Raw genomic sequence first — 25,818 nt, forward strand, 5'->3', positions numbered from 1 at the left:
CTCTTTCTCTCCACGAGGAAATTGGGAGGAGAAAGTGAGAAATACAACTTCCTGCTTTTAGTTTGCTTCGGAGATTTCACTGAACTATTTATTTAAGGATTTTCATAATGGGAGAACCGGCCTCCTCTCCTTATATAACTGACATTCACACTGAAGAACTAAGATTTCTCACAATATCTGTACATTTTCCATCTAAATTTGAGGTCTATTAATTGTATTGGTATGAGTGGATATAGTATCATCAAAGAATGTAACTAGATCTAATTAAGTCTTACATGTATGATCAATAATCAATAAGTAGATTTATTGAACCTAATGTAAAAGCCGTCCTCAACCAACTATTTTTATTCTGAGTTTTTTTTTACCAAATCTGCAAAACTATACAATATATATCAACATTTGAGGGATGTTATGTAATAATTAGAAAATATAGCTTAATAGGAATCATGCATTTAAATCTAATCTCTTGCTAGATTTTCACCTTGTACCTAATGCGGTATGGAAATAAAACTGTACATTGTAACCGTTTCATATAGGAATGTGCCTGGATCATGAAGAGAGTGCCCAGCAAATCCTATTATTGCAGTATCTTACTTCTGTTCTGCTTCCTAAGTAGTCCAAAAGATTTATATGCAATATAAAAAAGTTTGAAAAAAGGAACTGATATTCTGAAAAAAATTATGTGGCAGAATGGCAGCCTCTAGAGAAAGTTGATTTTCTGATAGTCTTCTGATAGTTCAAATAAAAATAACAGAACCAAAATAATTATTATAATAGTAAGTGAAGCAATTATCTTCACTTGCATTATTTCATCATTATACTGTGATTTATTAAATTTTCTCATCCTTTCCTTTATTTTTTCCAGCCGCATCTGGAAGAAGAAAACCATCAAGCCCATCAACTGTTTTAGTATGCAATACTAATTGCAGATAACAGAAAAAGCAAGCAGCATTCTATGCCCACCATAAATTATAAATTTACTGGACAGACATTCTGCGTATGTTGTTTTTTATCCCAGGATAAATATATTGAACATCATCTACTTTTGAAATTTGAATATTTTACATATTAACAAAATATTTTAAGGATAATACAATAGGATAATTTATATCTTTATTTTAGGAAATTTCATTATTTATTACAATTCTAATGATAAATGTGAAATATTGTTCTGTAAAATAGAATTGTACAAAAAAGAATACCATGCACCATTTAAAAATTTTCCAAATACAACTTCCTGCTTTTAGTTTGCTTCGGAGATTTCACTGAACTATTTATTTAAGGATTTTCATAATGGGAGAACCGGCCTCCTCTCCTTATATAACTGACATTCACACTGAAGAACTAAGATTTCTCACAATATCTGTACATTTTCCATCTAAATTTGAGGTCTATTAATTGTATTGGTATGAGTGGATATAGTATCATCAAAGAATGTAACTAGATCTAATTAAGTCTTACATGTATGATCAATAATCAATAAGTAGATTTATTGAACCTAATGTAAAAGCCGTCCTCAACCAACTATTTTTATTCTGAGTTTTTTTTTACCAAATCTGCAAAACTATACAATATATATCAACATTTGAGGGATGTTATGTAATAATTAGAAAATATAGCTTAATAGGAATCATGCATTTAAATCTAATCTCTTGCTAGATTTTCACCTTGTACCTAATGCGGTATGGAAATAAAACTGTACATTGTAACCGTTTCATATAGGAATGTGCCTGGATCATGAAGAGAGTACCCAGCAAATCCTATTATTGCAGTATCTTACTTCTGTTCTGCTTCCTAAGTAGTCCAAAAGATTTATATGCAATATAAAAAAGTTTGAAAAAAGGAACTGATATTCTGAAAAAAATTATGTGGCAGAATGGCAGCCTCTAGAGAAAGTTGATTTTCTGATAGTCTTCTGATAGTTCAAATAAAAATAACAGAACCGAAATAATTATTATAATAGTAAGTGAAGCAATTATCTTCACTTGCATTATTTCATCATTATACTGTGATTTATTAAATTTTCTCATCCTTTCCTTTATTTCATTAATTTACTTCTGTAATTGTAAATACAAAATGGAAACTTTCAATTTTCTCCTTCAGCGACATTATGAACTTGAATCAGTTTACAAAGTCCACAACAATTCTAATTTAAGACTGGCAAATCTGTTGCTAAGTGATTGGTCATTAAACAAAACATCATATGAATGCCACCTAGATCCAAGCCATTTTTGGAAGAAGGGAATGCCTCCACTGCAACTCCCACACACACATCTATTTCCTTCATCTCTGCCTTCATTATTTTATTATTATTTTTATTATGGGCTTAATAAGTTCTTAAATTTGTTGCAAGATATATTTATTTGAAATGATAATCATAACTAAATAGAAAATTTGCATGTTTAATTCACACTGATTTTTAGTACATTTCAATTGAAGAAAAAACTGACAGACACACAATGAGTATAGGATTACATATATATAACAATATGCCTTGCTATAATACAATTATGGCTGCATGATAAAAATAACTTGATGACTTGATAAAATCCCAACTCATCTAAGGTGCTGTCAAATGGAACATTAAATGCATTTTGAACATAAGCACTAATGTTTAATTTCAACTTCTTAAAATTAGATCTTGGCTTTAAAAAAAAAGGTAACATCAAACTATTTAAATAACTGAATAGGATTGGATATAGAAATGCTTTTCTCCAGCTTTCAAACAGTGAAGGGGCAGAATATTTCTGCAATATACATGGTTAAAATCCATGTTGTCCAGAAACAAATCTTTTCAAAGGAATTGTGTTTGGTAAGCTTCCTTTTGTATGAAAGCAAGCAACATGGGATAATCTTATGCAAAAATATTTTTTCAAACTGTTTAATTTAACTGAAAACTATAGGCATATCATTATAAAAATCTAAATATATCAGAAGCTCTCAACATTTCAGCTACACTGATTTTTTTTATAACTTTATAAAGGAGAAACAAATGGACAAATAAAAAGAGTAAGTTACCTAAGCCTTGTGTTCTAACCAAACTACTTATAGTTATTTCAATGGCAAATGGCCAAGGTGATACATCACAATTTTGAATACCTTTGCAATAACTTTATTTTGTACAGAAGAACAAAATTATTCATATTTGCCACATTCATTTTAAGCATTCTGCATTTCCTTCCCAATCTTGTAGCTCAGTATCTTGTTCCAGTCAATCTTTGTGCGAGTAACAGGCAGTTGTCGGCGCAAAGCCTTGAAAGTAGTGTCCGACATTGTTTGATAATTTTCACTGATAGCAGTCTGTAACAAAAAAGAAAACATTTCTTAAACAATGCACAAATTGTTGATATAAAGCAACACATTTCCAACTGTATACTTTATCATTGTTCCAAAAATTTTCCATATCTTTATTTATTCCATATTGATATTCTAAGATTAAATAGAAACATGATATAAATCAAATCTGAGCATATTTTAACAATAATAGTTAAATACAGTATCTCTGTATTCTAACTCACTGGGAAAAACATATGGTTTACATCTTATAATTATAAATATAATTTATTATAATTTGTAAGGTCAAGTATCAAGAATGCTTTTACAAGATGATATATTCTTTCCCCAGCATCTGTTAAAATTATGAACTCAAGATTAAATCAACTATCATATAACAGTGGAGAAAAGAGAATCAAACAAGCTATAGAAAATTGGACTTTGGGCTAAATAGATTTATCTGCCATGTCATCTGTTACCATACTGATGAAATAGTGTTCCACAATAACTGTTATTGCAAATACGTGACCTGCCAAATGTTATCCCGCAATGATCACATCCTGAATAGTTGGACATTGATTTTTATATTTTTCTGTCATTAGGTATATGGTTGGTAAATTTTATTCTATGTATTGCAATCATCTTGAATTTAACAGCCTTTCATCTTATTTTGAACATATAATATAAAAGGAACAAGATAAGTTTCCCAGTAAGATTCAGAACAATAGTTGAGAGTATATGTAGCCGTCTTATAAAATATGATGATACCTGGTATTCATTTTCTGCAGCCTCTACGATCTTAACAAATTCCTTTGCTGTTTGGGTTTCATTCTATAAAAAAAGAAAACATTTCTGAATTAAAGGTACCATAAATAGATAACTATCAGTATTAAGATCAAATGTCATTTCAAATACAGCACACAAGTTGCAGACAGAGTAGATATTTTATTTAAATTGTGACACTTTTATCAATATTATATCTAGAGGATGATGTAAGAGATGCAGAAAAGCTACAAAATAATATTGTTACCCATTCAGATTAACAAGCTTTATCACAATAGGTATAGACTCCAGGTTATTATCACTTAACAATGGTAATTGGAACCAGCAGCAAAGTAATGCGCCAACTTATGGCTGTAGTTTTGGCAGTCCCAGGGGTCACTGATATATAAATCCCACGTGGTTGCAATGTCCATGGTTATATGATTGTCATATCCAACCTCCTGCCAGCTTCCCACTAACTTTGTTGGAAGCTGGCAGTGAAAATCGCAAATGGTAATCACATGATCCAATAGTTGTAATTGTGAGCCAATTGCCAGGTACCTGAATCATAATTACATGACCATAGGGACATTGTGACAGCCGCAACTATGAGGAATAGTTGTAAGTCCCTTTTGTTATGGTCCATCAGCAGCCTGCGGAGCTGGCAACGAAGTCAGACAGTGATGAGGCTGAGGAAGAACATGGGCCAGTCCTGGAGGCTGGGGAAGACCTGGATGAGGGCTCTGCGTCTGAGGCAGAGGTGGGCCCAGGGCCATCTGGGAGTGACATGCGGACTCTGGAGCCTCCAGAGGCTGACAGTAGTGTGGCAGAGGAACAGGAGGAGCCTGTTCCTAATGCACACATGAGAAGAGCTGCCAGAAGGCAAGAGCAGCTAAAGCAAAGAGGACGACTCGGGGAGTAGGGCCAAGAGATGATCGGCCCCTCCCATAAAGCTTAAAAGACTAGCAACGGCGTTTGGGCTCTTTGTCGGAAAACAATGTTGATAGCCTTGCTCCTTGTCTTGCTGCATTTATTTCTTGTCGGCGTCTTCTGCTTTTGAACTTTTGCCAAGAAAAGCCTTTGGCAGTTTGCCTAATTACACCAAGGATGATGAGAAGACTGAAGAAATGTGCTATGAAGAATTTGCTTTGATTTAGTTTGGACGACACTGAGAATGAGTTAATTCTCAGCTGTTCTAATAAAGTGTGTTTGTTTTTGAACTGATTGTGTTTACTACTACCTACTTGTGCCTGGGTCACAACACCCTTGTCCATTGCTACTATAACTTTGGATGGTCACTGAATGAGTGGATATTCTACAAGAATTATCTGATTGCAATGTATTTTACATGGAGTGCCTTTAAACCAGGGATGCCCAACCCCGATGTGGCCCACTATTGGCACTTGTCTTATTTGGAACCAGGCCATGCGACCTGTGGGCTGCTGCACACACATGTGCAGCTCAACTTGTGAAAGTTGAGCTACACACATTGGCCCACCACTCTCACAACTTGAGTTGTACGCACGTACACATATACACTGCTCATGCAGCCCAGTTTCCCTCCCCCTCAGTCGGGCCACCACGCTGCAATGCCTGGGGACTGCTGCTTTCAACAAACTAACTGGTATGAAATGCAGTTGCTTGGCTACTGGCGGCTAAGACTCACCATAGGCATATAAAAGTTGTGGTATAATCTTGAATTGGTTTTCAAGTGCAATTTGTCATATGAATAAGCTAACTGCCCTACTAACATGAGCAGCTTCCTGCCCGCACCACCTTATCTTTCTTGGTGACCTCAATTTGCCACTTATTAATTGGACCCTAAACGGATGTACAACTGAACCTAGAAATGCAACCCTGTTCAATGCTTAGACTCTGGGGCTGGAGCAGTTGGTAACGAACAATACTAGGCTCAACAATTGCTTAGATCTCCTCTTCTGCAATAGCTTAAAACCAATTTATGGCCTACAAGTTAAAGAACCTTTTTCCAACAGTGATCACAGCATGATTGATTTGTCTCAGTTTGTGTCCTTGCAAAGAGGGTCATAATGATGGGACTGCAAATTATAATTTAAAAAAAGCCAACTATGATCTCATAGCTGCCAATCTCACATCTCTTGATTGGCACCTTCTGTTCACAGGTTGTATAACTGCAGAAGACCATTATAATACTTTTTTGCTCGAAGTCAATCGAGTCATTAATTTATACATACCTAAAATAACCCCTAAAGCCAAAATAAATAAATAAATAAATTACCCATAACAGTTTGAAAGTTACAATCCAAGAAAAAATCTGTTTGGCGAGAAAACAAAACTGGCTACCGAGCCAACTTTAAAAACTGCTACAAAGCCTTATGTCACCAGATAAAGGCCGAATGTACCAATCACCATTGCAAACAGGAGGAAGAGTTGTTAAACTCGAACTCCTCCCGAGCCTTCTATAATTTTGTAAATGCCAAACTTAAAAGACTCAAAAACTATCCCACCCCTAAAAGGGCCTAACGGGGAAGACTGTAACAATGAAGCTGATAAGGCCAATCTCTTCAATACATTCTTCAGTTCAGTCTTTGTCAACAGCAATGGCTGCTGCCCCCATTTCCTAGTTGTATGATAATAAATTGTAGCAATTGACTATGTATTGATTTTATAGTAGATAACATTGAAACAGCACTATTGTAACCTAACGCCATCTCTATCTATTGGCCCCAATGGATTATGTGCCTACTTTTTGAAAAAGCTTGCCACTGCCCTAGCTGAACTTCTATGCACAATCTATGAGGTATCCTTCAGAACCAGCTCCTGATCCGACCTATGGTCATTAGCCACTGTTATACCTTATTCCTTAGAGTTATCCATTCCTTGATCCACATTAAGTTTGCGGCTTGATAGTATAATTCCCCTCTTGTTCTCACATCTTGCAGTAGTTTTAATTTTACCCTCGCTTTTTTACCTTGCCAAATATATTCCAGTATCATTTTATTCAATTCCTCAAAAAATTTCCCCCCCAATTTGATTGGAATTGTCTGGAACAGATATAGTATTCTGGACAAAATATTCATTTTAATTGTTGAAATTCGTCTAATCAATGATAACTGCAGATTCTTTCATTTTGCCAAGTCTGACCCAATTTGCTGTTTGAGTTTACCATAGTTATTCTATTTCAATATACTGCATCTTGCAGTTAGGAAAATCCCCAAATACTTAACTTTATTCATAATCTGCATCTCTGACCTTTCTGCTAATTCAGTTCTTTGTTTCTGTAACATATTTTTGTTAAAATTTTTGTTTTATCTTTATTTATTTTCAAACCTGCAACTTCTCCAAATTCTCCTATTTTATCTATTAATATATTTATAGATTCTAGTGGATCCTCAATAATAAAAACCAGGTGATCAGCAAATGCTTGTAATTTATATTCTTCTTTTGGATTTTCATGCCTTTTATTTCTCTTTCCTCTCTAATAATTCTATTTGGTACTTCTAATGTTAAAACAAACAGCAGAGGGGAGAGCAGGCAACCCTGTCTTGTTCCTTTTTTAATTTGAATCGATTCTGTCAATTCGCCATTTATCATTACTTTTGCTGATTGCTTATGGTATATAGCTTCTATTGCCTTAATGAATTTTCCTCCAAAACCCATCTGTTCCAGTTGTAAAAGCATAAAGCGCCAATTAACATTATCAAAGGTTTTTTGTGCAACGAGAAATATCGACGCCATCTGGACAAACTACTGCTGAAACTAAGTTCTTACGGCATCTCCAGATCCCCAAACAAGTGGATAGCCATGTTCTTGTCCAACAGACAACAAATAGTCAAAATAGAGAGGGTCCAATCAAATCCGGCACCTGTTAATAGTGGTGTCCCCCAAGGCAGTGTTTTAGGACCCATACTCTTTCTGCTTTACATCAATGACCTATGCGATATTAAAAGCAGCTGTGTCCTCTTCGCAATGCAGCTGCCATACAAAGTGACCTTGACTACGTGCCAGAATGGTGGCGCATTAGGCAACTCCAAATCTCAACTAATAAATGCTCTATCCTACACATTGGCAAAAAAATCTGAACACCAAATTCAAGTTGGGCAGAAACGATCTTGTAGACAACCCTCACTTTGTCAAGGACCACATGAGATGAGTACTCATCTCAAACGATCTTAAGCCCCAGGGCTCACTGTAACAGCATTGCCAAAAAGGCATTAAGAGTTGTTAACCTAATCTTGTGAAGCTTCTTCTCCGATAACATTGAACTGCTAACTAGGGCATATAAAACCTTTGCCAGACCAATTCTTGAAACAATTCACCTGCCTGGAATCCAAACTGCACATCAGACATTAATATGATTGAGCAGGTCCAGAAGTATTTCACGAGCAGAGTACTCCACTCCTCTACTCACAATAGAATCCCTTATGCCACCAGACTTGAAATTCTGGGCTTGGACAATCTGGAACTGTGTCACCTGTAAGCATATTACACAAAATTGTCCGCTACAATGTCTTACCTGTCAACAACTTCTTCAGCTTCAACCACAATAATACATGGGCAAACAATAGATACAAGGTATCTCAAGATAAACCGCTCCAGAAAATTGCAGAAAATACGACTTCAGCAACAGAGTGGTCAATGCCTGGAATGTTCTACCCGACTCTGTTGTTACAGCCTCAAATCTTCACAGCTTCAACCTCAAATTGTCTACCGTGGACCTCACCCCAATCCTAAGAGGTCCATAAAGGGGGCGTGCATAAGCGCACCGCAGCATGCCTACTGTTCCTGTCTTACTGTTCCCATTTATCTGTACTTACTTGCTTTATTTATGTTTATAAATATACCTGCTATCTTGTACATGTTTGACAAACAAACAAAACAAAATAAATAAATAAATAAATTCTAAGTACTGGTTTTACCACATAAACTTCATATGGTGTTGCCCTCAGGTAACTTTAGCTTCTTTTAAGAGGAATTTTTTTTATTTCATTTTGTCACAACAGTATACACAAACATTGTCATAAGTAAAAAAAACACATCATGAAGAAAATATATATATATAAGTAAAAAATATGCATCAGCTATATTAATTTGATATAATGAAGGGAACAATTGGACAGGAATGGTAGGCACTTTTGTGCTCTTATGCACGCCCCTTATAGTCCTTTTAGGAATGGGGTGAGGTCAATAGTAGACAGTTTTTGGTTGAAGATTTTGGGATTTTGAGTAGAGACTATGGAGTCAGGTAATGAGTTCCAAGCATTAACAACTCTGTTGCAGAAGTCATATTTTCTGCAATCAAGTTTGCAGAAAATATGCAGTTGACATTAAGCTTGAATCTATTTTTTGCTCTTGTAATATTGCGATTGAAGCTGAAGCAGTCTTTTACAGGAAGGATATTGCAATAGATGATTTTGTGTGTTAAACACAGGTCATGTCGAAGTCGACGGAGTTGTAAGTTTTCTAATCCCAGGATTTCAAGCCTGGTGGTATAAGGTATTTTGTTGTTTTCGGAGGAGCAAAGAACTCTTCTAGTAAAATATTTCTGGACTCGTTCTATTGTATTTATGTCAGAGATGTGGTATGGGTTCCAGATGGATGAGCTGTATTCAAGAATAGGTCTGACAAATGTTTTGTATGCTCTAGTTAGTAGTGTAGAGTTTTTGGAAAAGAAGCTGCGTAAAATTAGGTTTACAACTCTTAGGGCCTTTTTTGCTATGTAGTTACAGTGGGCTTTGGCATTAAGGTCATTTGATATGAGAACTCCAAGATCTTTGACAGGGTGGGGGTCATCAGTAAGGTAATGACCATCAAGTTTGTACTTGTTGATAGGATTCTTTTTTCCAATATGTAAGACTGAGCATTTGCTGGTTGAGATTTGGAGTTGCCAAGTTTTAGACCAATCGGAAATTAAGTCGAGGTCTTCTTGAAGGGTAGAAATATTATTATTGTTATTAAATAGTTTGACATCGTCAGCAAAGAGTACACAATAACTTGAGATGAGGTCACAGAGATCATTTATGTATAGTATGAAGAGTGTTGGTCCAAGAATACTACCTTGGGGAACGCCACTTTTGACAGGAACAGGATTTGATGTATTGCCAATTTTGACCACTTGTTGTCTGTTTGACAGGAAGGCGTTTATCAAATTGTGAAGAGGTCCCGAAATGGCGTAGGATTTTAGTTGGAGGAGTAGTTTATCATGTACTACTGAATCAAAAGCTTTGCAGAAGTTTATGTAGATTGCATCTATTGCTTTTCCTTGATCAAGGTTGGTAGTCCATATGTTTTTGCAGTGAAGAAGTTGTAAGTTACAAGACAATTTTTTTCTGAAACCAAATTGTTTATTAGAGAAGGTTGTTTGTTTCAAGGTGGAGTGTAATGGATTGGTTTATGATAGATTCCATTACTTTACATGAGACACAACATAGAGAGATAGGTCTGTAATTTTCAACTAGGCTTGGATCTCCTTTTTTGAAGATAGGGATGACTGTGGCTAGAGACCAGAGTTTTGGAAGGGAACTAGTTTTGAAGGCTTTATTAAAGATTATGCTTAGGGGTTCAGCTATATTAATTGAAAGTTTTTTTAAAAAGTATGCACATAGTCCATCTGGTCTAATAGATAATGATGGTTTCAGGTTGTGAAGGGCTTTTTCAACATTATCTTCTGTGAAGTCTATATGTGTTAGGTCATTGTTATCTTCTGTGAAGTTTATATGTGTTAAGTCATTGTTAACATTTTTGGTACGATTGAGGAATGTTGGATATGAACCATCACTGTTTACAAAGACTGAGCCGAAGAATGTGTTAAAGAGGTTTGCTTTAACTGTTTCGTCAGTACATTCTTTGCCGTTAGGTTCTTTTAGTGGTGGAATGGATCTTGTTTCTTTAAGTTTATTGTTCACAAAATTATAGAAAGCACGATTGGAATTAGTGCGTAGAAGGTCTTCTTCTTGCTTAGTGTGGTAAGTGTTACATTCTGTTTATATTTGGTTGCAAATATTTTTGTAGCGGTTTTTGAAGTTTACTACATAACCCTTTTTGGTTTTTTTCCAGAGGGATTTTTTTTTGGATTGCAGCTTCTTTATTGATATGGGTAATTTGCTTTTCCTTTTGATTTTGGTGATTTTTGGTACGTATAGTTTGATGATTTTATCAGGTAATTCCATCACTGACCATTGGGGGCGAACTATTGGCCCCCACGGAGAGGGCTCGTAATCTGGGCATCCTCCTGGATGCACGGCTGTCTTTAGAAGATCATATGATAGCCGTCACCAGGGGAGCTTTTCATCAGGTTCGCCTGATACGCCAGTTACGCCCCTTTCTGGATCGGGCTTCCTTATGCACGGTCGCTCATGCCCTTGTTACATCCCGCCTGGACTACTGTAATGCTCTCTACATGGGGCTCCCCTTGAAGGGTACCCGGAGACTCCAACTGGTCCAGAATGCGACTGCGCGGGTGATAGAGGGAGCACCTTGTGGCTCCCATGTAACACCCCTCCTGCGTAGTCTGCACTGGCTCCCGGTGGCCTTCCGGGTTCACTTCAAGGTACTTGTTATCACCTTTAAAACGCTCCATGGCCTAGGGGCGGGATATTTACAGGATCGCCTACTGCCACCATTAGCCTCTCACCGACCAGTGCGCTCTCACAGAGAGGGCCTCCTCCGGATACCGTCAGCTAAACAATGTTGGCTGGCGACCTCTAGGGGGAGGGCCTCCTCTGTGGGGGCCCCTACCCTCTGGAACGAGCTCCCTCTGGGGCTTCGTCAACTCCCCAATCTCAGGTCCTTCCGCCGCGAGCTGAAGACGTTACTATTTCGAAGAGCAGGACTAGCTTGAACGTAGTTTTTAAATTGGGATTTTTAAAAAAAGGGGTTTAAATGAGGTTTTAAAATTTATACTTATAGTTTTAGGGCATCAATTGAATTTAACTGTCTATTCTTTTAGCTGTTTATATGTATTATATGTTTTTCTGTTGTTTTTTGGCTGTGAACCGCCCTGAGTCCTTCGGGAGATGGGCGGTATACAAATATAATAAATAATAATAATAATAATAGTGGTCTTCTACAGTGATACAGGTTGAGAATAGATTTTGCCAGTCAAGAAATGAGAGATCATTGTTTATAAGGTCAAAGTTGGCTTTTTTAAAATTGTAGTTTGGAGTACTATTGTTGTGACGATTTATGCGAGGGTGTATGCATAAATTACTATAATAATAATTATAATAATTATAATAATTATATAATTATAATATTATAATTATAATAATATTTATATTTATAATTATAAATTATTTATTTATAAATAAAAAAATAAAAAAATATTGATGCACTCAATATTTTTTTAAAAGGAAAGGTTCCTGAAAGTCCATTGCCTTTATCTCCTTAAGGCCTTGATAATCCAAAAAGTTAGACAATACTGAATTGTTTTTGGAAAACTTTTGGGGAATAGGAAAGAGGCTGCTAGGTTTATAATTAAATTATTAATTATAGTAGATGTTTTATTGACTTTATTTTTAATGTTATACTTATATTGTGAAGAGACTACATAACTTTGGATAAATGTATGTATGTGTATATGTAGATCAGTGGTGGGTTTCAACTAGTGTTACAACCGGTTCGCACATGCGCACTACATTTCAGAACCGCTGAGGCACGGCAATCCACTCTGCAGCGCCTATCAGCTGGGCTAAAAACAAACAAATATAGTGTAGGGGTGGGTAGGAGGGCCCAGTTGACCGTCGGCACTTAACGAGCTGAACCTGTCACTTTCTCTTCAGCTCTAGAAAGCATGCAGTGTCAAAGCACTTCGGAAAACTTCTCAAGAAAAATGCAGGGACTTGTGCAAGCAGCTATCAGGAATCAACACTTACTTGAAGACACACACACACACACACACACAAAACTCAAAGGCAATTATGACTCCTAAAATTAATGCTCCAGAAAGTATAGATTTCACTAACGTCCTCCTTTTCTTTTCTTTTCTTTTAATTGATGGAAGTAGTTTTTATTGCTTAGTTTTGCCTAAAAATAAAGTTGACATGAAAAGCTTCACTTCCTCTTCTGTTTAAATTGTTTCATACTTTCAGCAGCTAGGAGCCAGATATCCACAAGTATAGTTTCTATTTTTATTTCTGAAAAAGCAGCTGTTTATAAAAAATACTTTTATTGAATAAAATATGCTTTCAAAATGAAATAGAATAAGAATTTGGAATCTTCTATATTAAAAGAAGTCTCAAATAATTCATTACAATGAATTTTACTTACAAATAATGCTTTAAGTACTAATAGTCTGTGTTAAAGTTTAGCAAAATGATTCAGAAAATAAAATCTGTTCAGCTTTGTAGATCAAAGTATTACTCTTGTTAATTTCTGTTAATAAAGTCAATTGTAGAAAGAGATCTAAGTACTTTTTCTACTTATATGTGAAGGCTCCCTTCAAAAGAAAGATGCATGTAATTCTGCAAGTCACAATGACAAAAAGCTATATGCATGTGACAATGTAATTTCCATACTTATATGTCAACATCAGACACAAGTAATGTAATAACTTTGTGACACATGTTATCATGTGCCACACATACACACATTAGGAATATTACCTAAAGGTGGGACAGGTTGCTTATTGCTACTTGGATGTTCATTTTTATTAGCATGCTAACTTTTTACTAATATAAAGAAAACAATGGCAATTTCTTTTATAATATGTAATATGAAAAATATGTAATGGCCCTATATCAATGCACAGAAAAAGACACTTACAGTCACTGTTAGAGAATCTTGTATGTCTTTATGACTCACTAGCTGAACATTTCCATCTTCATAATAATGAACCTATGTATAGAAAGTTCACAGTAAAATAATTACAAACAGAAACCAGCAGCATATATCAGTGATATTTTTGCCTTCCATAATAAGAAATAGCTTTTAGCAGATTGAGACATATTTCAGATGTCAAAGATTCAAATACTTTTAAATCTAATAAAACACAACTGCATACCACTCGTAGATTTAAATTTACTTAGAGTTCAGATCTTATTTTTATCATTTAATATATACAGTCATGGCCGAAAGTGTTGGCACCCCAGAAATTTTTTCCAGAAAATCAAGTATTTCTCACAGAAAAGTATTGCAGTAACACATGTTTTGCTCTACACATGTTTATTCCCTTTGTGTGTATTGGAACAAAACAAAAAAAGGGAGCAAAAAAAGCAAATTGGACATAATGTCACACAAAACTCCAAAAATGGGCTGGACAAAATTATTGGCACCCTTAATGTAATATTTGGTTGCACACCCTTTGGAAAAAATAACTGAAATCAGTCGCTTCCTATAACCATCAATAAGCTTCTTACACCTCTCACCCAGAATTTTAGACCACTCTTCCTTTGCAAATTGCTCCACGTCTCTCTTATTGGAAGGGCACCTTTTCCCAACAGCAATTTTAAGATCTCTCCACAAGAGTTCAATGGGATTTAGATCTCGACTCATTGCTGGCCACTTCAGAACTCTCCAGCGCTTTGTTGCCATCCATTTCTGGGTGACGTATGTTTGATGTATGTTTGGGGTCATTGTCCTGCTGGAAGACCCAAGATGTCGGACGCAAACCCAGCTTTCTGACACTGGGCTCTACAGTGCGACCCAAAAGCCTTTGGCAATCCTCACATTTCATGATGCCTTGCACGCAGTCAAGGCACCCAGTGCCAGACGCAGCAAAACAACCCCAAAACATCATTGAACCTCCACCATATTTCACTGTAGGTACTATGTTCTTTTCTTTGTAGGCCTCATTCCATTTTCGGTAAACAGTAGAATGATGTGCTTTACCAAAAAGCTCTATCTTGGTCTCATCTGTCCACAAGACGTGTTCCCAGGAGGATTTTGGCTTACTCAAGTACATTTTGGCAAACTGTAGTCTTTCTTTTTTATGTCTCTGTGTCAGCAGTGGGTCCTCCTGGGTCTCCTGCCATAGCGTTTCATTTCATTTAAATGTCGACGGATAGTTCACGCTGACACTGATGCTCCTCCCTGATCCTGCAGGACAGCTTGAATTTCTTTGGAACTTGTTTGGGGCTGCTTATCCACCATCCGGACTATCCTGCATTACAACCTTTCATCAATTTTTCTCTTCCGTCCACGCCCAGGGAGATTAGCTACAGTGCCATGGGTTGCAAACTTCTTGATAATGTTGCGCACTGTGGACAAAGGCAAATCTAGATCTCTGGAGATGGACTTGTAACCTTGAGACTGTTGATATGTTTCCACAATTTTGGTTCTCAAGTCCCCAGACAGTTCTCTCCTCCTCTTTCTGTTGTCCATGCTTAGTGTGGCACACACAGACACACAATGCAAAGACTAAGTGAACTTCTCTCCTTTTAATCTGCTTTCAGGTGTGATTTTTATATTGCCCACACCTGTTACTTGCCCCAGGTGAGTTTAAAGGAGCATCACATGCTTGAAACAATCTTATTTATCCACAATTTTGAAAGGGTGCCAATAATTTTGTCCAGCCCATTTTTGGAGTTTTGTGTGACATTATGTCCAATTTGCTTTTTTCCTTCCCTTTTTTTGTTTTGTTCCAATAAACACAAAGGGAATAAACATGTGTAGAGCAAAACATGTGTTATTGCAATACTTTTCTGTGAGAAATACTTGATTTTCTGGAAACATTTCTGGAGTGCCAACACTTTTGGCCATGACTGTATATTTAAGATCTTAAGTTTTTTGTTTTTTGTGGAAAACTATGAAAAATAACCCTGTGTAGTAAGTTGGATGGAGAGAAAGTGGCCCAAAACTGCACAGCAAGATCTTTTATCCCCGAGAATGGCCTTGAAGAAATGTCTCTTTGCGGTAAGCTTTAATCATTATACAGTACTACACTGGCTGTGTACTTTTACTTTGTTTTGATGACAGAGTATATAAGAAGAGATATTAAAAATATGTTCAGCTGAACGAATAAGCAAGACTTAGCCCATCTCCTTTACAAACCAAGTTATTTATAGCATGCATTTTCCACCAATCATTTACTCCCAACTTCTTCCCAGGAAAATGGAATTTTCAAAAAGATCTAGATATCAGTGACCAGACAGACATATACTAACTGGCATAAAATGTAGGCAATCCCCAACATACAACCACAATTACCCTGTTTCTCCCAAAGTAAGCCATTCCCCGGTAATAAGCCCAATCAGGCCTTTGAGCGCATGGCAATAAGGCCAAGCGCTTATTTCACGGTTCAAAAAAATATAAGACAGGGTCTTATTTTCGTGGAAACATGGTAGGATTTAATAACTTCCATCATTAAGTGATGCAGTCATTAAAGAAGTCACATTTTATGTCCTTGTTTGCCCCAGTCATTAAGCAAATCCCATGGTCATTAAGTGAATCCAGCTCTTTCCACTGACTTTGCCTGTTGGAAGCCATTTGGAAAGGACCCAAAATGGTGATCATGTGACCCAGGATGCTGGACTGCTGTAAATATATGCCAATGTCAAGCGCTTGAATTTTGATCACAGGATGCTTATGATAGTCCAAAGGACAAATGTTAAGTAATTTTTTTCAGCACCCTCAGCAAAAGTCATTAAATGAATGACAGTAAGTCAAGCACTACACATACGTAGCCTGTTCGGAACAGACTTGTGAGACTGGTGGGCCAGTGCAGTGCGCACATGTGCAGGTCAATTTGCATAAGCAACAAGTCCCTCCCCTCACAAGCCATGAAGGTTGGGGACCACTGCTGTACGGTGTATATAATATTCTTAATTATCTTGTATAGGTAGTCTTCGACTGACAACAGTTCATTTAGTGACCATTCGAAGTTATAATAGCACTGAAAAAATTGACTTGTGACTGTTTTTCAGTTATCATCTTTGCAGCATTCCCATGATCACGTGATCAAAATTCAGATGCTTGGCAATTGGTTCATATTTCTGACAGTTGCAGTGTCCCAAGGTCATGTGATCCCCTTTTGGGACCTTCTGACAAGCAAAGTCAATGGGGAAGCTAGAGTCACTTAATAATTGAGGGAAGAAAGGTTGTAAAATCAGACAAAACTCACTTAACAAATGTCTCACTTAGCAACAGAAATTTGGGGCTCAATTGTGGTCATAAGTTGAGGACTACCTGTACATCTTCCCAATAGAAAAATGCAAAATAATTTTTGAAAATATCAATAAATTATCTTTTGAGATTTGCATGGAATATTATTAGGCTATTGAGTTTATTTTGGAAAATCAGGATAGCCATACCTGAATTTTTAAGATACCTGCTACCTGGGTGGTTGAAGGCGTTATTGTGAATTTCCATTCTGATCGCCAACGACCATTCCTTTAAAAAAAAAACACAAATCCATAAAAGGAAACAGGGGAGGGAAGGTGGGGGGGAGAGGAGAGAGAACTAGGTCTTGAAAATTATCGCTACAAAATGTTTTTTTTAAAAAATGATATATTTCGAGGAGTTCTGCTTCAGCTCTTCAAAGGATTTTTCTAATTTTCAACTCTTTTCACTGTATTTAAATTAAAAGTAGTAAAAACTTTATTTACAAATAGTTCGCATATATTTGTAATAAAATTTCAACACACAGACACACACAAATTTATATATTAAGCACAACCTATTCACATCAAAAAGTATTTATGCAATATAGCTCAAAATCTTGTACCAATTTAATAATATTGATCTCTCAATGAAGCCTCTCCCATGTTTCCTAAAATTGTTCTAGAGGACTGAAGAATCTTTACAGCAAGCTTTGTGAGATACTTTTAGGAGACTCAGCAGAAGGAAGACTAGTATGTCACAACTGAAATATATATAACAATTGATATTACCCAAGATAAACATATGTTTTAAAATAAAATTGAAATAAAAATGCCAAAAAAATTTCTTTGAAATCTATTTCTAATAGATTGTTTCCTGATTGCTTATTTGTACCCTATGGCTATCATTAAGTGTCGTACCTTAGAATTCTTGATAAATGTATCTTTTCTTTTATGTACACTGAGAACACATGCACCAAGACAAATTCCTTGTGTTTCCAATCACACTTGGCCAATAAAAATTCTATTCTATTCTATTAAATAAAACAGTTTATACATACCAAAAGTTCTTTGCTTGAAACTGATGACTTTCAATGCAAACAATAATTGTTTGATGTCCATCAATAGTTTTCCCATATACCTTAATTACAAATGGGGAAAATATGAGCGTATTAGTACTCTATATTAAATACTCTATATTTAAAGGTACATTGTATTCACTAATAGAGATAATATGTAATCATAATAGCAAGTAGCTGCATTTAGCCTTAATAATAACAATGATCTTTCCAAATAATAAATAGTTCATCATAATGCCAAATCATAATCTAAAGTTATATTATTGCACTGTGTAATAGATGAATCCAGTGAGGTGAATATAAGTGAATTTGTGAGACTCATTTTACGCCACACTCTGCCAGGAAGTTCATGGGAAAAGTACTTCCTTTTGTTTTTCATTACAGAATAAGAAAATAGCTGTTCTCATTCTATCAGAAGCAATATTTAGCTGCCAATTAAATGAAAATATATGATCCTCTATTTCTAAATTTGTTGTTTAGCATGTTATTGTTTATTAGCCAATATTCTTTAGGTTATTCAGTATTCAGGATCCATAAATGTACTATATATTAGCAATATGTTTTTAATGAAAACTAATGTTAGTGCCCGACGGTGTTTCTATATGATTGCAGAGTGAGGAAATTATCTATAGTTTGAAAATTAACATTTTGTATGTAGCCTTACTCAGGAATCAAACACTGTGGAAACATGTTGAATTCTTTGTATATTTTTTACCTATCAGGGATGTATAAAACATTCTCTACATAGTGAGATAAGTTAGTGAATAAAAGATGGCGATACATGGCAGTTAAAGGGAGACAAGTACAGATAGTCATCAACTTCAACCATTCATTTAGTGGCCATTACAAAAGCACTGGGAAAGTGACTTATGATGGTTGCGGCATCCGTGGTCAAAATTTGGGTGCTTGGCAACTGGCATGTATTTATGACAGCTGTATAGTCCCAGAGTCATGTGGTCACCATTTGTGACTCAGTTGGCTTGCAACAAGCAAAATCAATGGGGGAAGCCAGATTCACTTAACGACCAAATAATTCACTTAAGAACTGCAGTGATTTGTTTAACAACTGTGGCAAAAAAAAGTCATGGGGCATAACACAAGTGTCTTGCTTAGAACCAGAAATTTTGAACTCAATTGTGGTTCTAAATCAAGATCTACGTGTAAATTTACTGGCAAAGGCATGGATAGGATGGCTGATATGTATGTAACAAACTCAGTGGACAGGCTGGCACACAGGCCATACAGAGGAAGATACAAAAGGAGAGCAAGTACACCAATCTTTCTGTACTTATTTTTTGACATTCTTGTGAACTGGGTCTCAAGTAAAAATTGGAACAATAAAAATGTTCATTTTTGGTTTGACTGCAGCACAACCCACCCAAGAATGGTTTGGCCAATGTATGAGCAGTAATGTGCAAAAAAGTTTTCCATTTCATTCATCTCTATAATCATACTAAATAGAACATTCCAGTGTATACTGTAAATGAGCACTATGTTGAAAAAGAATGTCTTGCTAATGGTTTTCTTCCTTTAGTATTGATAACTCTGTTGGTTATCAAAATTTCTAGTTGCCATATCTATTTTCAGCCATTTCATAACAAGATGACTATATTATAGCTGTGGCTGAATAGTTGTGCAATATCCATGATTTTCCATGAATTAAAGCAGAAATAAAAATTTAAATTATGCAACCTAAATAATAGTTTTAATCCAAGCATTTTCCAGATTGTGACACTTACTGTGCAGACACCATTTGGATAGTGTTCCTTCACATATGCTCTCATTGCTATTTCTATGGAGTTTCGCCATGACTCAATTGCATTTTCAACATCGTGAGGCTTTGGCTCTGTAGCCTCCTTTCGTAAATGATCAAATTTAAAAGCAATCTTGTTTTTTGGATCATAAAATTTCCCATTGCCCAAATCACCATGCTCTGTTATTAATACCTACAAAAAAATTATAAAAGGAGCATTTCTAAGTTAGTATTTCTACTTTTTTAAATTAATATAAACAGTACTGTTTATACACATCTGATATCACAGTGTACATTAATAATTTTAAGTGCAATATCCATCACATATAAAGAAGTTTGAAGAGAAAATTAAAATAACTCATAATATCAATTAGTATTTATTTTCGTAGACCTCTCCCACTAAAAGAAATAGATGATTAAATCAATTATATGATTGGCTAACATTCTGATAACTTTTCTTCCTTTCAATTTCTCTCCATTTAAATGATACAACCCTCTGCCGATACAACTCTTTGCAGTTTTGTAACTATGATTGTCTCTGTTGCAATATTTAGAGAAAAATAATGGTGATTAATAAAATCAGATTAGAATGGACTAAAAGAGGAACATTGTGAAGTTAATGTTGCAGCACCAAAACCATTTATTTATTCAATCAGCTGCACACCAGATTGTTTAGACACCTCTGAATACTCCAGAATTAACTAAAATGTGATCTATAATCTGCATTATCAAAAACCAATTACCGTATTTTTCAGAGTATAAGATGCTCTTGATTATAAGACACACCTTTTTTGGTGAGGAAAACAAGAAAAAGAAATCTGCCTCTGCCTCCCAGCAATTTTGCCTCCTTGCAGCAAATAGCAAGCTTTCATTTCATTTTCATTTTCAGCATAGCTTGATTAACAAAAGAGGAAAAAAAACTGCTCCGAACAATTTACCTCCTTGCAGCAATAAACAATGGCAATCCCTACAGCCTGAAACAGCTGAGAGTCGGAAGGCCGATCCAACTGACAATCAACGTGTGCTAATTAGGCTGTCCTGAAGCTGAAATGGGCTGTTTCTGCTTGCTGCAAGGAGGTAAACTGTTGGAAGGCAGAGGCCAGTGGGTGGACAGGGCTACGTTTGGTGTGTAAGACGCACCTAAATTTTCACCCCCTTTTAGGGGGGAAAAGGTGTGTCTTATACTCTGAAAAATACAGTAATTAAAACATATTGCTAATTTGTGTCACATTAGAAGACAAGCTCTTGTTTAGCTATGGTCAAGGTTGTTGAATAACAAGGCCCTCCTAATCACCAGGACTATGCACAGTCCATCACAAGACTGAAATCCTGTAGGCCAAGATGAAAAACAGCTATTCACTTAACAACTACCCACTTTAATGTCTGGAGAGAGTAATGGTCCAAAGTACCTTATTATGGCCTAACCTCTACCAAGCCACATGGTTTTGACCTGCCTCATTCTGTTTGGATAAAATTTTACAGAATTAGGTGTGATACCCGAAGAAGTCCCTCTGCCCTATATCAGTGGGGATAAAAGAGACCCTTTGTTGCAATTGTGATGTTGATATGCAAACAATTAAACATATTATGCAAGATTGTCCACAACATTCGTTATCTGGTTCCCTAGATGATCTGCATGAAACAACCCTAGAGACGATCACCTGGAGAGCTGAATTAGACATCCAGTTATGAGTCCATTGCCATAGAGTTTTTGTATACAGTTATGTGCATTGTGTGTATATGCTTACTTCTGTTCTGTCATATTCTCATCAGATGTTAAATAATAATAATTTTCAAACTTAAATATTTTCAAAGATACCTGTTCATCATAGCCTTCTATTTTAGTTGGAGTAAACTGGTCCAAATTGTACTGTGCAAATGCGCTAGAAAGACAAGAGACATCAGGTAAAATTTTGCTACATATTAAAGTAAATACTAACACAAATACGTATTTCTGTACAAAGTGCAGATATTTATTTCTAATCACTATATACTCTAGATTAGAGATCAGAAACTGGGCCACACAAACAAGCAAAGCCCCATCCATGGGATGCAGGCAGCACAAAAAACCACACCCTATGGTCCATGGAAAAACCTCTCCCCACATAAAGGGTTGGGATCTGCTGTTCTAGATAAGTCATGACGTGACTTGTTTGTCTTTACAGTAACATGTTGCGTGAATGGGATAAGTAAATGAACTATGCTGTTTTTAGCAATGTATAATGAGTCAAATATTGGTTTACACAGGAACTTAGAGTGATGTGCAAGCAGGGAAGCATAATCTGTCTGATTGTAAAATCCCTGGTTTGGTTGGATGCAAGAAGTTGTATTGACAAGAAACTGACAAAGTTTCACATTCCTACTTTGTTCACACACAAGACTGACTGGACTGTTCAACTAACTAGAGTTAAAAGTTTAATGTAATTTATTTTAAAAAGTTTAATTCAAAATTTATTTTAATTCAGCAACTAAAATTTTGAAAGTGCAATGAGAAATATTATCCTCCTCCTTGCCTACCTATATGTCTCAATAGAAATTTTCAATAGTGTCATCCTTTCTTAATGCCATGAAAGATAGGTATTGTATAAAGGGATTAATACTTACTGTGCTGCTCCTTCCCTGAGAAGATTATCATTATTAAGTAGCAAACGAACATCTGAAAAATACTGAGCATTAGTATGTGGTGAATATAGTGGATACACCTAGTCAGAAAAATATATGCTAATAAATAAAAAATATCCATCTCAAATGCATACCAACCAAACTAAAGATTTTTAATGCTACATATTTATGCCAGCTATGTATATGGATGAAATATACTTCTTGAGGTTTCACAGGAAATAGCATCTAAATTTTCTGGGGAATCTGTTCTATATTTCACTGGACATAACTTTGCAATTCTGCCCAAAAAATGAACACATCTGTATATAATATAATAATAATTATAGCATTAAGAAACTTAAACAAACTCATAGAAAAAAAATATCAAGCATTTATGTAACAGCTCAAATTTAGAAATTACATTTCAATATGCACATAATAGAGTTCAATGTTTATTGTACACTGTCAAAATCTGCACTTATATGAAGAAACAGAATGTATCAGCCAGTAGCTTACAATGGCATTATGTTCATTATGCAGCTAAGAACTAAAGAATTAAAATATTTCAAGGTTTAAACAATAGATTGTCCCAAGATTGAAGCACCTCACCCTTGAAACATTTCATTTCTAGTATTTACTACAGGAAAGAAAACATGGATTTGCAGTACAGGGCTGGAAAAAATATTCTAGCTTTCCAAAACTTAGTTCCTTCTACCAGCTCTAAAATATTCCCTAATTGCCACCTGCCATCAGCTCTCACTTCAATGGCTCTTCTTGTAAGTTAGTACTTCATTACAAAAGATGCTTTTCTTTTGTAATATATAGCAATTGATCACTAACTCTAAAAGCACCACCAAAACTTCAAAGACTACAAGATAACACCAATAACAACGCTTCTTTAATTCATACGTTTCACAGGAAGAAAAAAATGGGGACAAAATAATGAGTAAAAACTGTCAGGCAAGTGTAGGATTTGAGGCAACAGAATCACTCTGAGGTTGTCTTTCTTAAGACTGGTACCATTTTAAATGCTTATAGCTTGATTATTGCCAGTTTCAATTTAAAGACAATTGGTGTCTCTTAGATATTATACTAAGTCTATTCTATTTGTTAACACCTCTTCAGCAACTATCATGGCTAATCATTTCATAAGTCATTTTATTTAAAAAAAAGTCTCATTTTATATCATTTTCTCAAATTCCTTCAAACTCTTCATAAAAGGGAGAGATACAGATCTCTTAATTAGAGCTTGAACCAATTATCAATTCCACAGCTTAGTCCCCTACTGTAACAAAGAACATGACATGGGGGAGAACATAATTATACTTTATTTTAAATAGAATATTTCTAACTTATCTTATAACTTTAAGCTTATATTCAATATACGTTCTTTTTAGACTTAACAGTAATACAGAAATTTTTAAAAATAGTCAATCACCGTCCCCCGTCGCCACCGCACCCCCTCCCATTTTCGGCCTCCACGTGTCCCGTTTTCAGTCCATTCCAGGTGGTGGGGATTGTCGCCTATTGCCGCTGATCGGTGATGGTTGGCAGCGGCAATCTCCACCTGGAATGGGCCAAAAATGGGACACATGGAGGCAGTGGTGATCCCCACAACCTGGAACAGCTGATTGGCAATATTCCAGGAGGCCGATCCAACCGCCAATCAGCTGCTTGTGCTAAATCAGGCTGTGCTGAAGCTGACCAGGCTGTTTGCTACAAGGAGGCAAATTGCTGGGAGGCAGAGGCAGATTTTCCCCCCTTGTTTTCCTCCCCCAAAGCTAGATGTGTCTTATGGTCCGGAGCATCTTATAGTGCGAAAAATATGGTACATCAATTTCAGTAATAAGAGAAATCTATGACTGAAAAATATTACTTGCATTACTTGCAAGATACTATAATATTAAAACAATAAGTTATCTATATAAAAATTATTAATTTATTAAGACTAAGATTTACTAAATTTTAGTAAATTTTAAAACAGTTGTGCTCAAAATGAGCATTTCAAGCATCCAGGAAATTTGGAACAGCAGCTTTGGACTCCAAACTAGATGCTTCAAATTTGAGATGACCAAAATCTGAAACAGGACACTTCTATTTCAAAAAGGAATGCTGCACTGCATATAGCCCTGATGGTGAACCTATGGCATGTGTGCCACAGGTGACCCATGGAGCCATTTTTGTAGGCACGTTAGCTGTCACCCTAGATCAGCTCAACCACACGTCCCGTTGGCCAGATGATTTTTGGGTCTCTACATGGCCTGTTTTGGATGCCAGGTAAGTACAGGGCTTGCGCGGAGGCTCTGGGAGGGCGAAAAATGGGTCTATTGAAAGTCTGGAAACAGGCCTCCGGACAGCCGGGGGTAGCTGTTTTCACTCTCCTCAGGCTCCAGGAAAGCTTCTGGGGAAGGTGAAAAATGGGCCTAGTGGGCCTACCCGAAGTCCGGAAATGAGTCGTTTCTGGCCTCCAGAAGCTTCAGGGAGGCATGCTAGGCCCAAAATGGGGCATGGGGGGTCGTGCATGCATATGGCGGGGGGGGGGAGGGGGAACGCATGTGCAGTAGGGCCGCATGCGCATGAGGGATATTGCATTATGGGTGTGGGCACGTGTGCACATCCCCCCCCCGGCGCTCCCACTGCTTTTGACATGCAATGGCAAAAAGGTTTGCCATCACTGGTATATAGGCTATCTGAAATGAAAATCAATATATAGCATGCTCACCGTTAAAAACCTCATTGAATTCTCCTGGTGGAGCATGGATGATGAATTTTGCTGCTATGCGCACCTGAAATTAAAAGAAATTGTATATTTTTCAACCCAATTTGTAAAGGAAACAAGAATAGTGTTTTTTTAAAAAAACTGAAGTGTATTAAAATAACCAGATTTATTTTTAAGGAAGAAATGTATGTATACCTTAATTCTACTATACAATTGTTATAGAAGTTTGGTGATTAACTTAAAAAAAACCTGTAGGAGTCAGCACAATTTAAACATAATACTCTGGGAGATGAAGAAAAATAATCATCTTTCAGTAATGAGCTGCCTGAAATATCTCAGAAAAATATTTCTCTCCAATACAGTACTAACAGTAACTTCAAAGGTAGGATTTTTGTTAGCACTGCAGCCAAAGATGGGAGCCTTACTTTTTCTTCTAAAACTAATAATTATAAATTGCCTCCCAATTATACTATCTAAAGCAGTTGTTCTTTTGTAATGAAAGGCTTTGTCAAATGAATGAACACAAAATAAAAGTAATGTGGATTAACTTTTCCAGTATTTTCAGTAAACTGCTAATATGTGTAACTTTTAACACAACTTTTAAATTCTGTAATGCTA

The 25,818-nt window shown here is 36.1% G+C and overlaps 1 protein-coding gene across 3 annotated transcripts in view; it reads right to left on the minus strand.

Annotated features, from left to right (window-relative positions):
- Positions 1–1,100: 1,100 nt before the first annotated feature.
- Positions 1,101–25,818, minus strand: part of CAPZA2 (capping actin protein of muscle Z-line subunit alpha 2) — a 32,270-nt gene continuing 7,552 nt past the window's right edge. The window contains exons 2-10 of one of the 3 annotated variants that reach the window (XM_058190986.1): positions 25,204–25,267; positions 22,485–22,536; positions 21,700–21,763; positions 19,867–20,073; positions 18,110–18,189; positions 17,262–17,340; positions 13,777–13,848; positions 4,042–4,104; positions 1,101–3,300 (exon numbers count right to left, since the gene is read on the minus strand). In XM_058190986.1, the coding sequence (XP_058046969.1) occupies positions 3,160–3,300; positions 4,042–4,104; positions 13,777–13,848; positions 17,262–17,340; positions 18,110–18,189; positions 19,867–20,073; positions 21,700–21,763; positions 22,485–22,536; positions 25,204–25,267 (822 nt within the window). In that variant the 3' untranslated portion in view covers positions 1,101–3,159. Of the gene's footprint in view, positions 3,301–4,041; positions 4,105–13,776; positions 13,849–17,261; positions 17,341–18,109; positions 18,190–19,866; positions 20,074–21,699; positions 21,764–22,484; positions 22,547–25,203; positions 25,268–25,818 lie in introns of all 3 variants that reach the window. The other 2 variants (XM_058190987.1, XM_058190988.1) reach the window with 2 other exon arrangements.

This window comes from Ahaetulla prasina, chromosome 7 (genome assembly GCF_028640845.1).
Source record: "Ahaetulla prasina isolate Xishuangbanna chromosome 7, ASM2864084v1, whole genome shotgun sequence".
Lineage (NCBI taxonomy): Eukaryota > Metazoa > Chordata > Lepidosauria > Squamata > Colubridae > Ahaetulla > Ahaetulla prasina.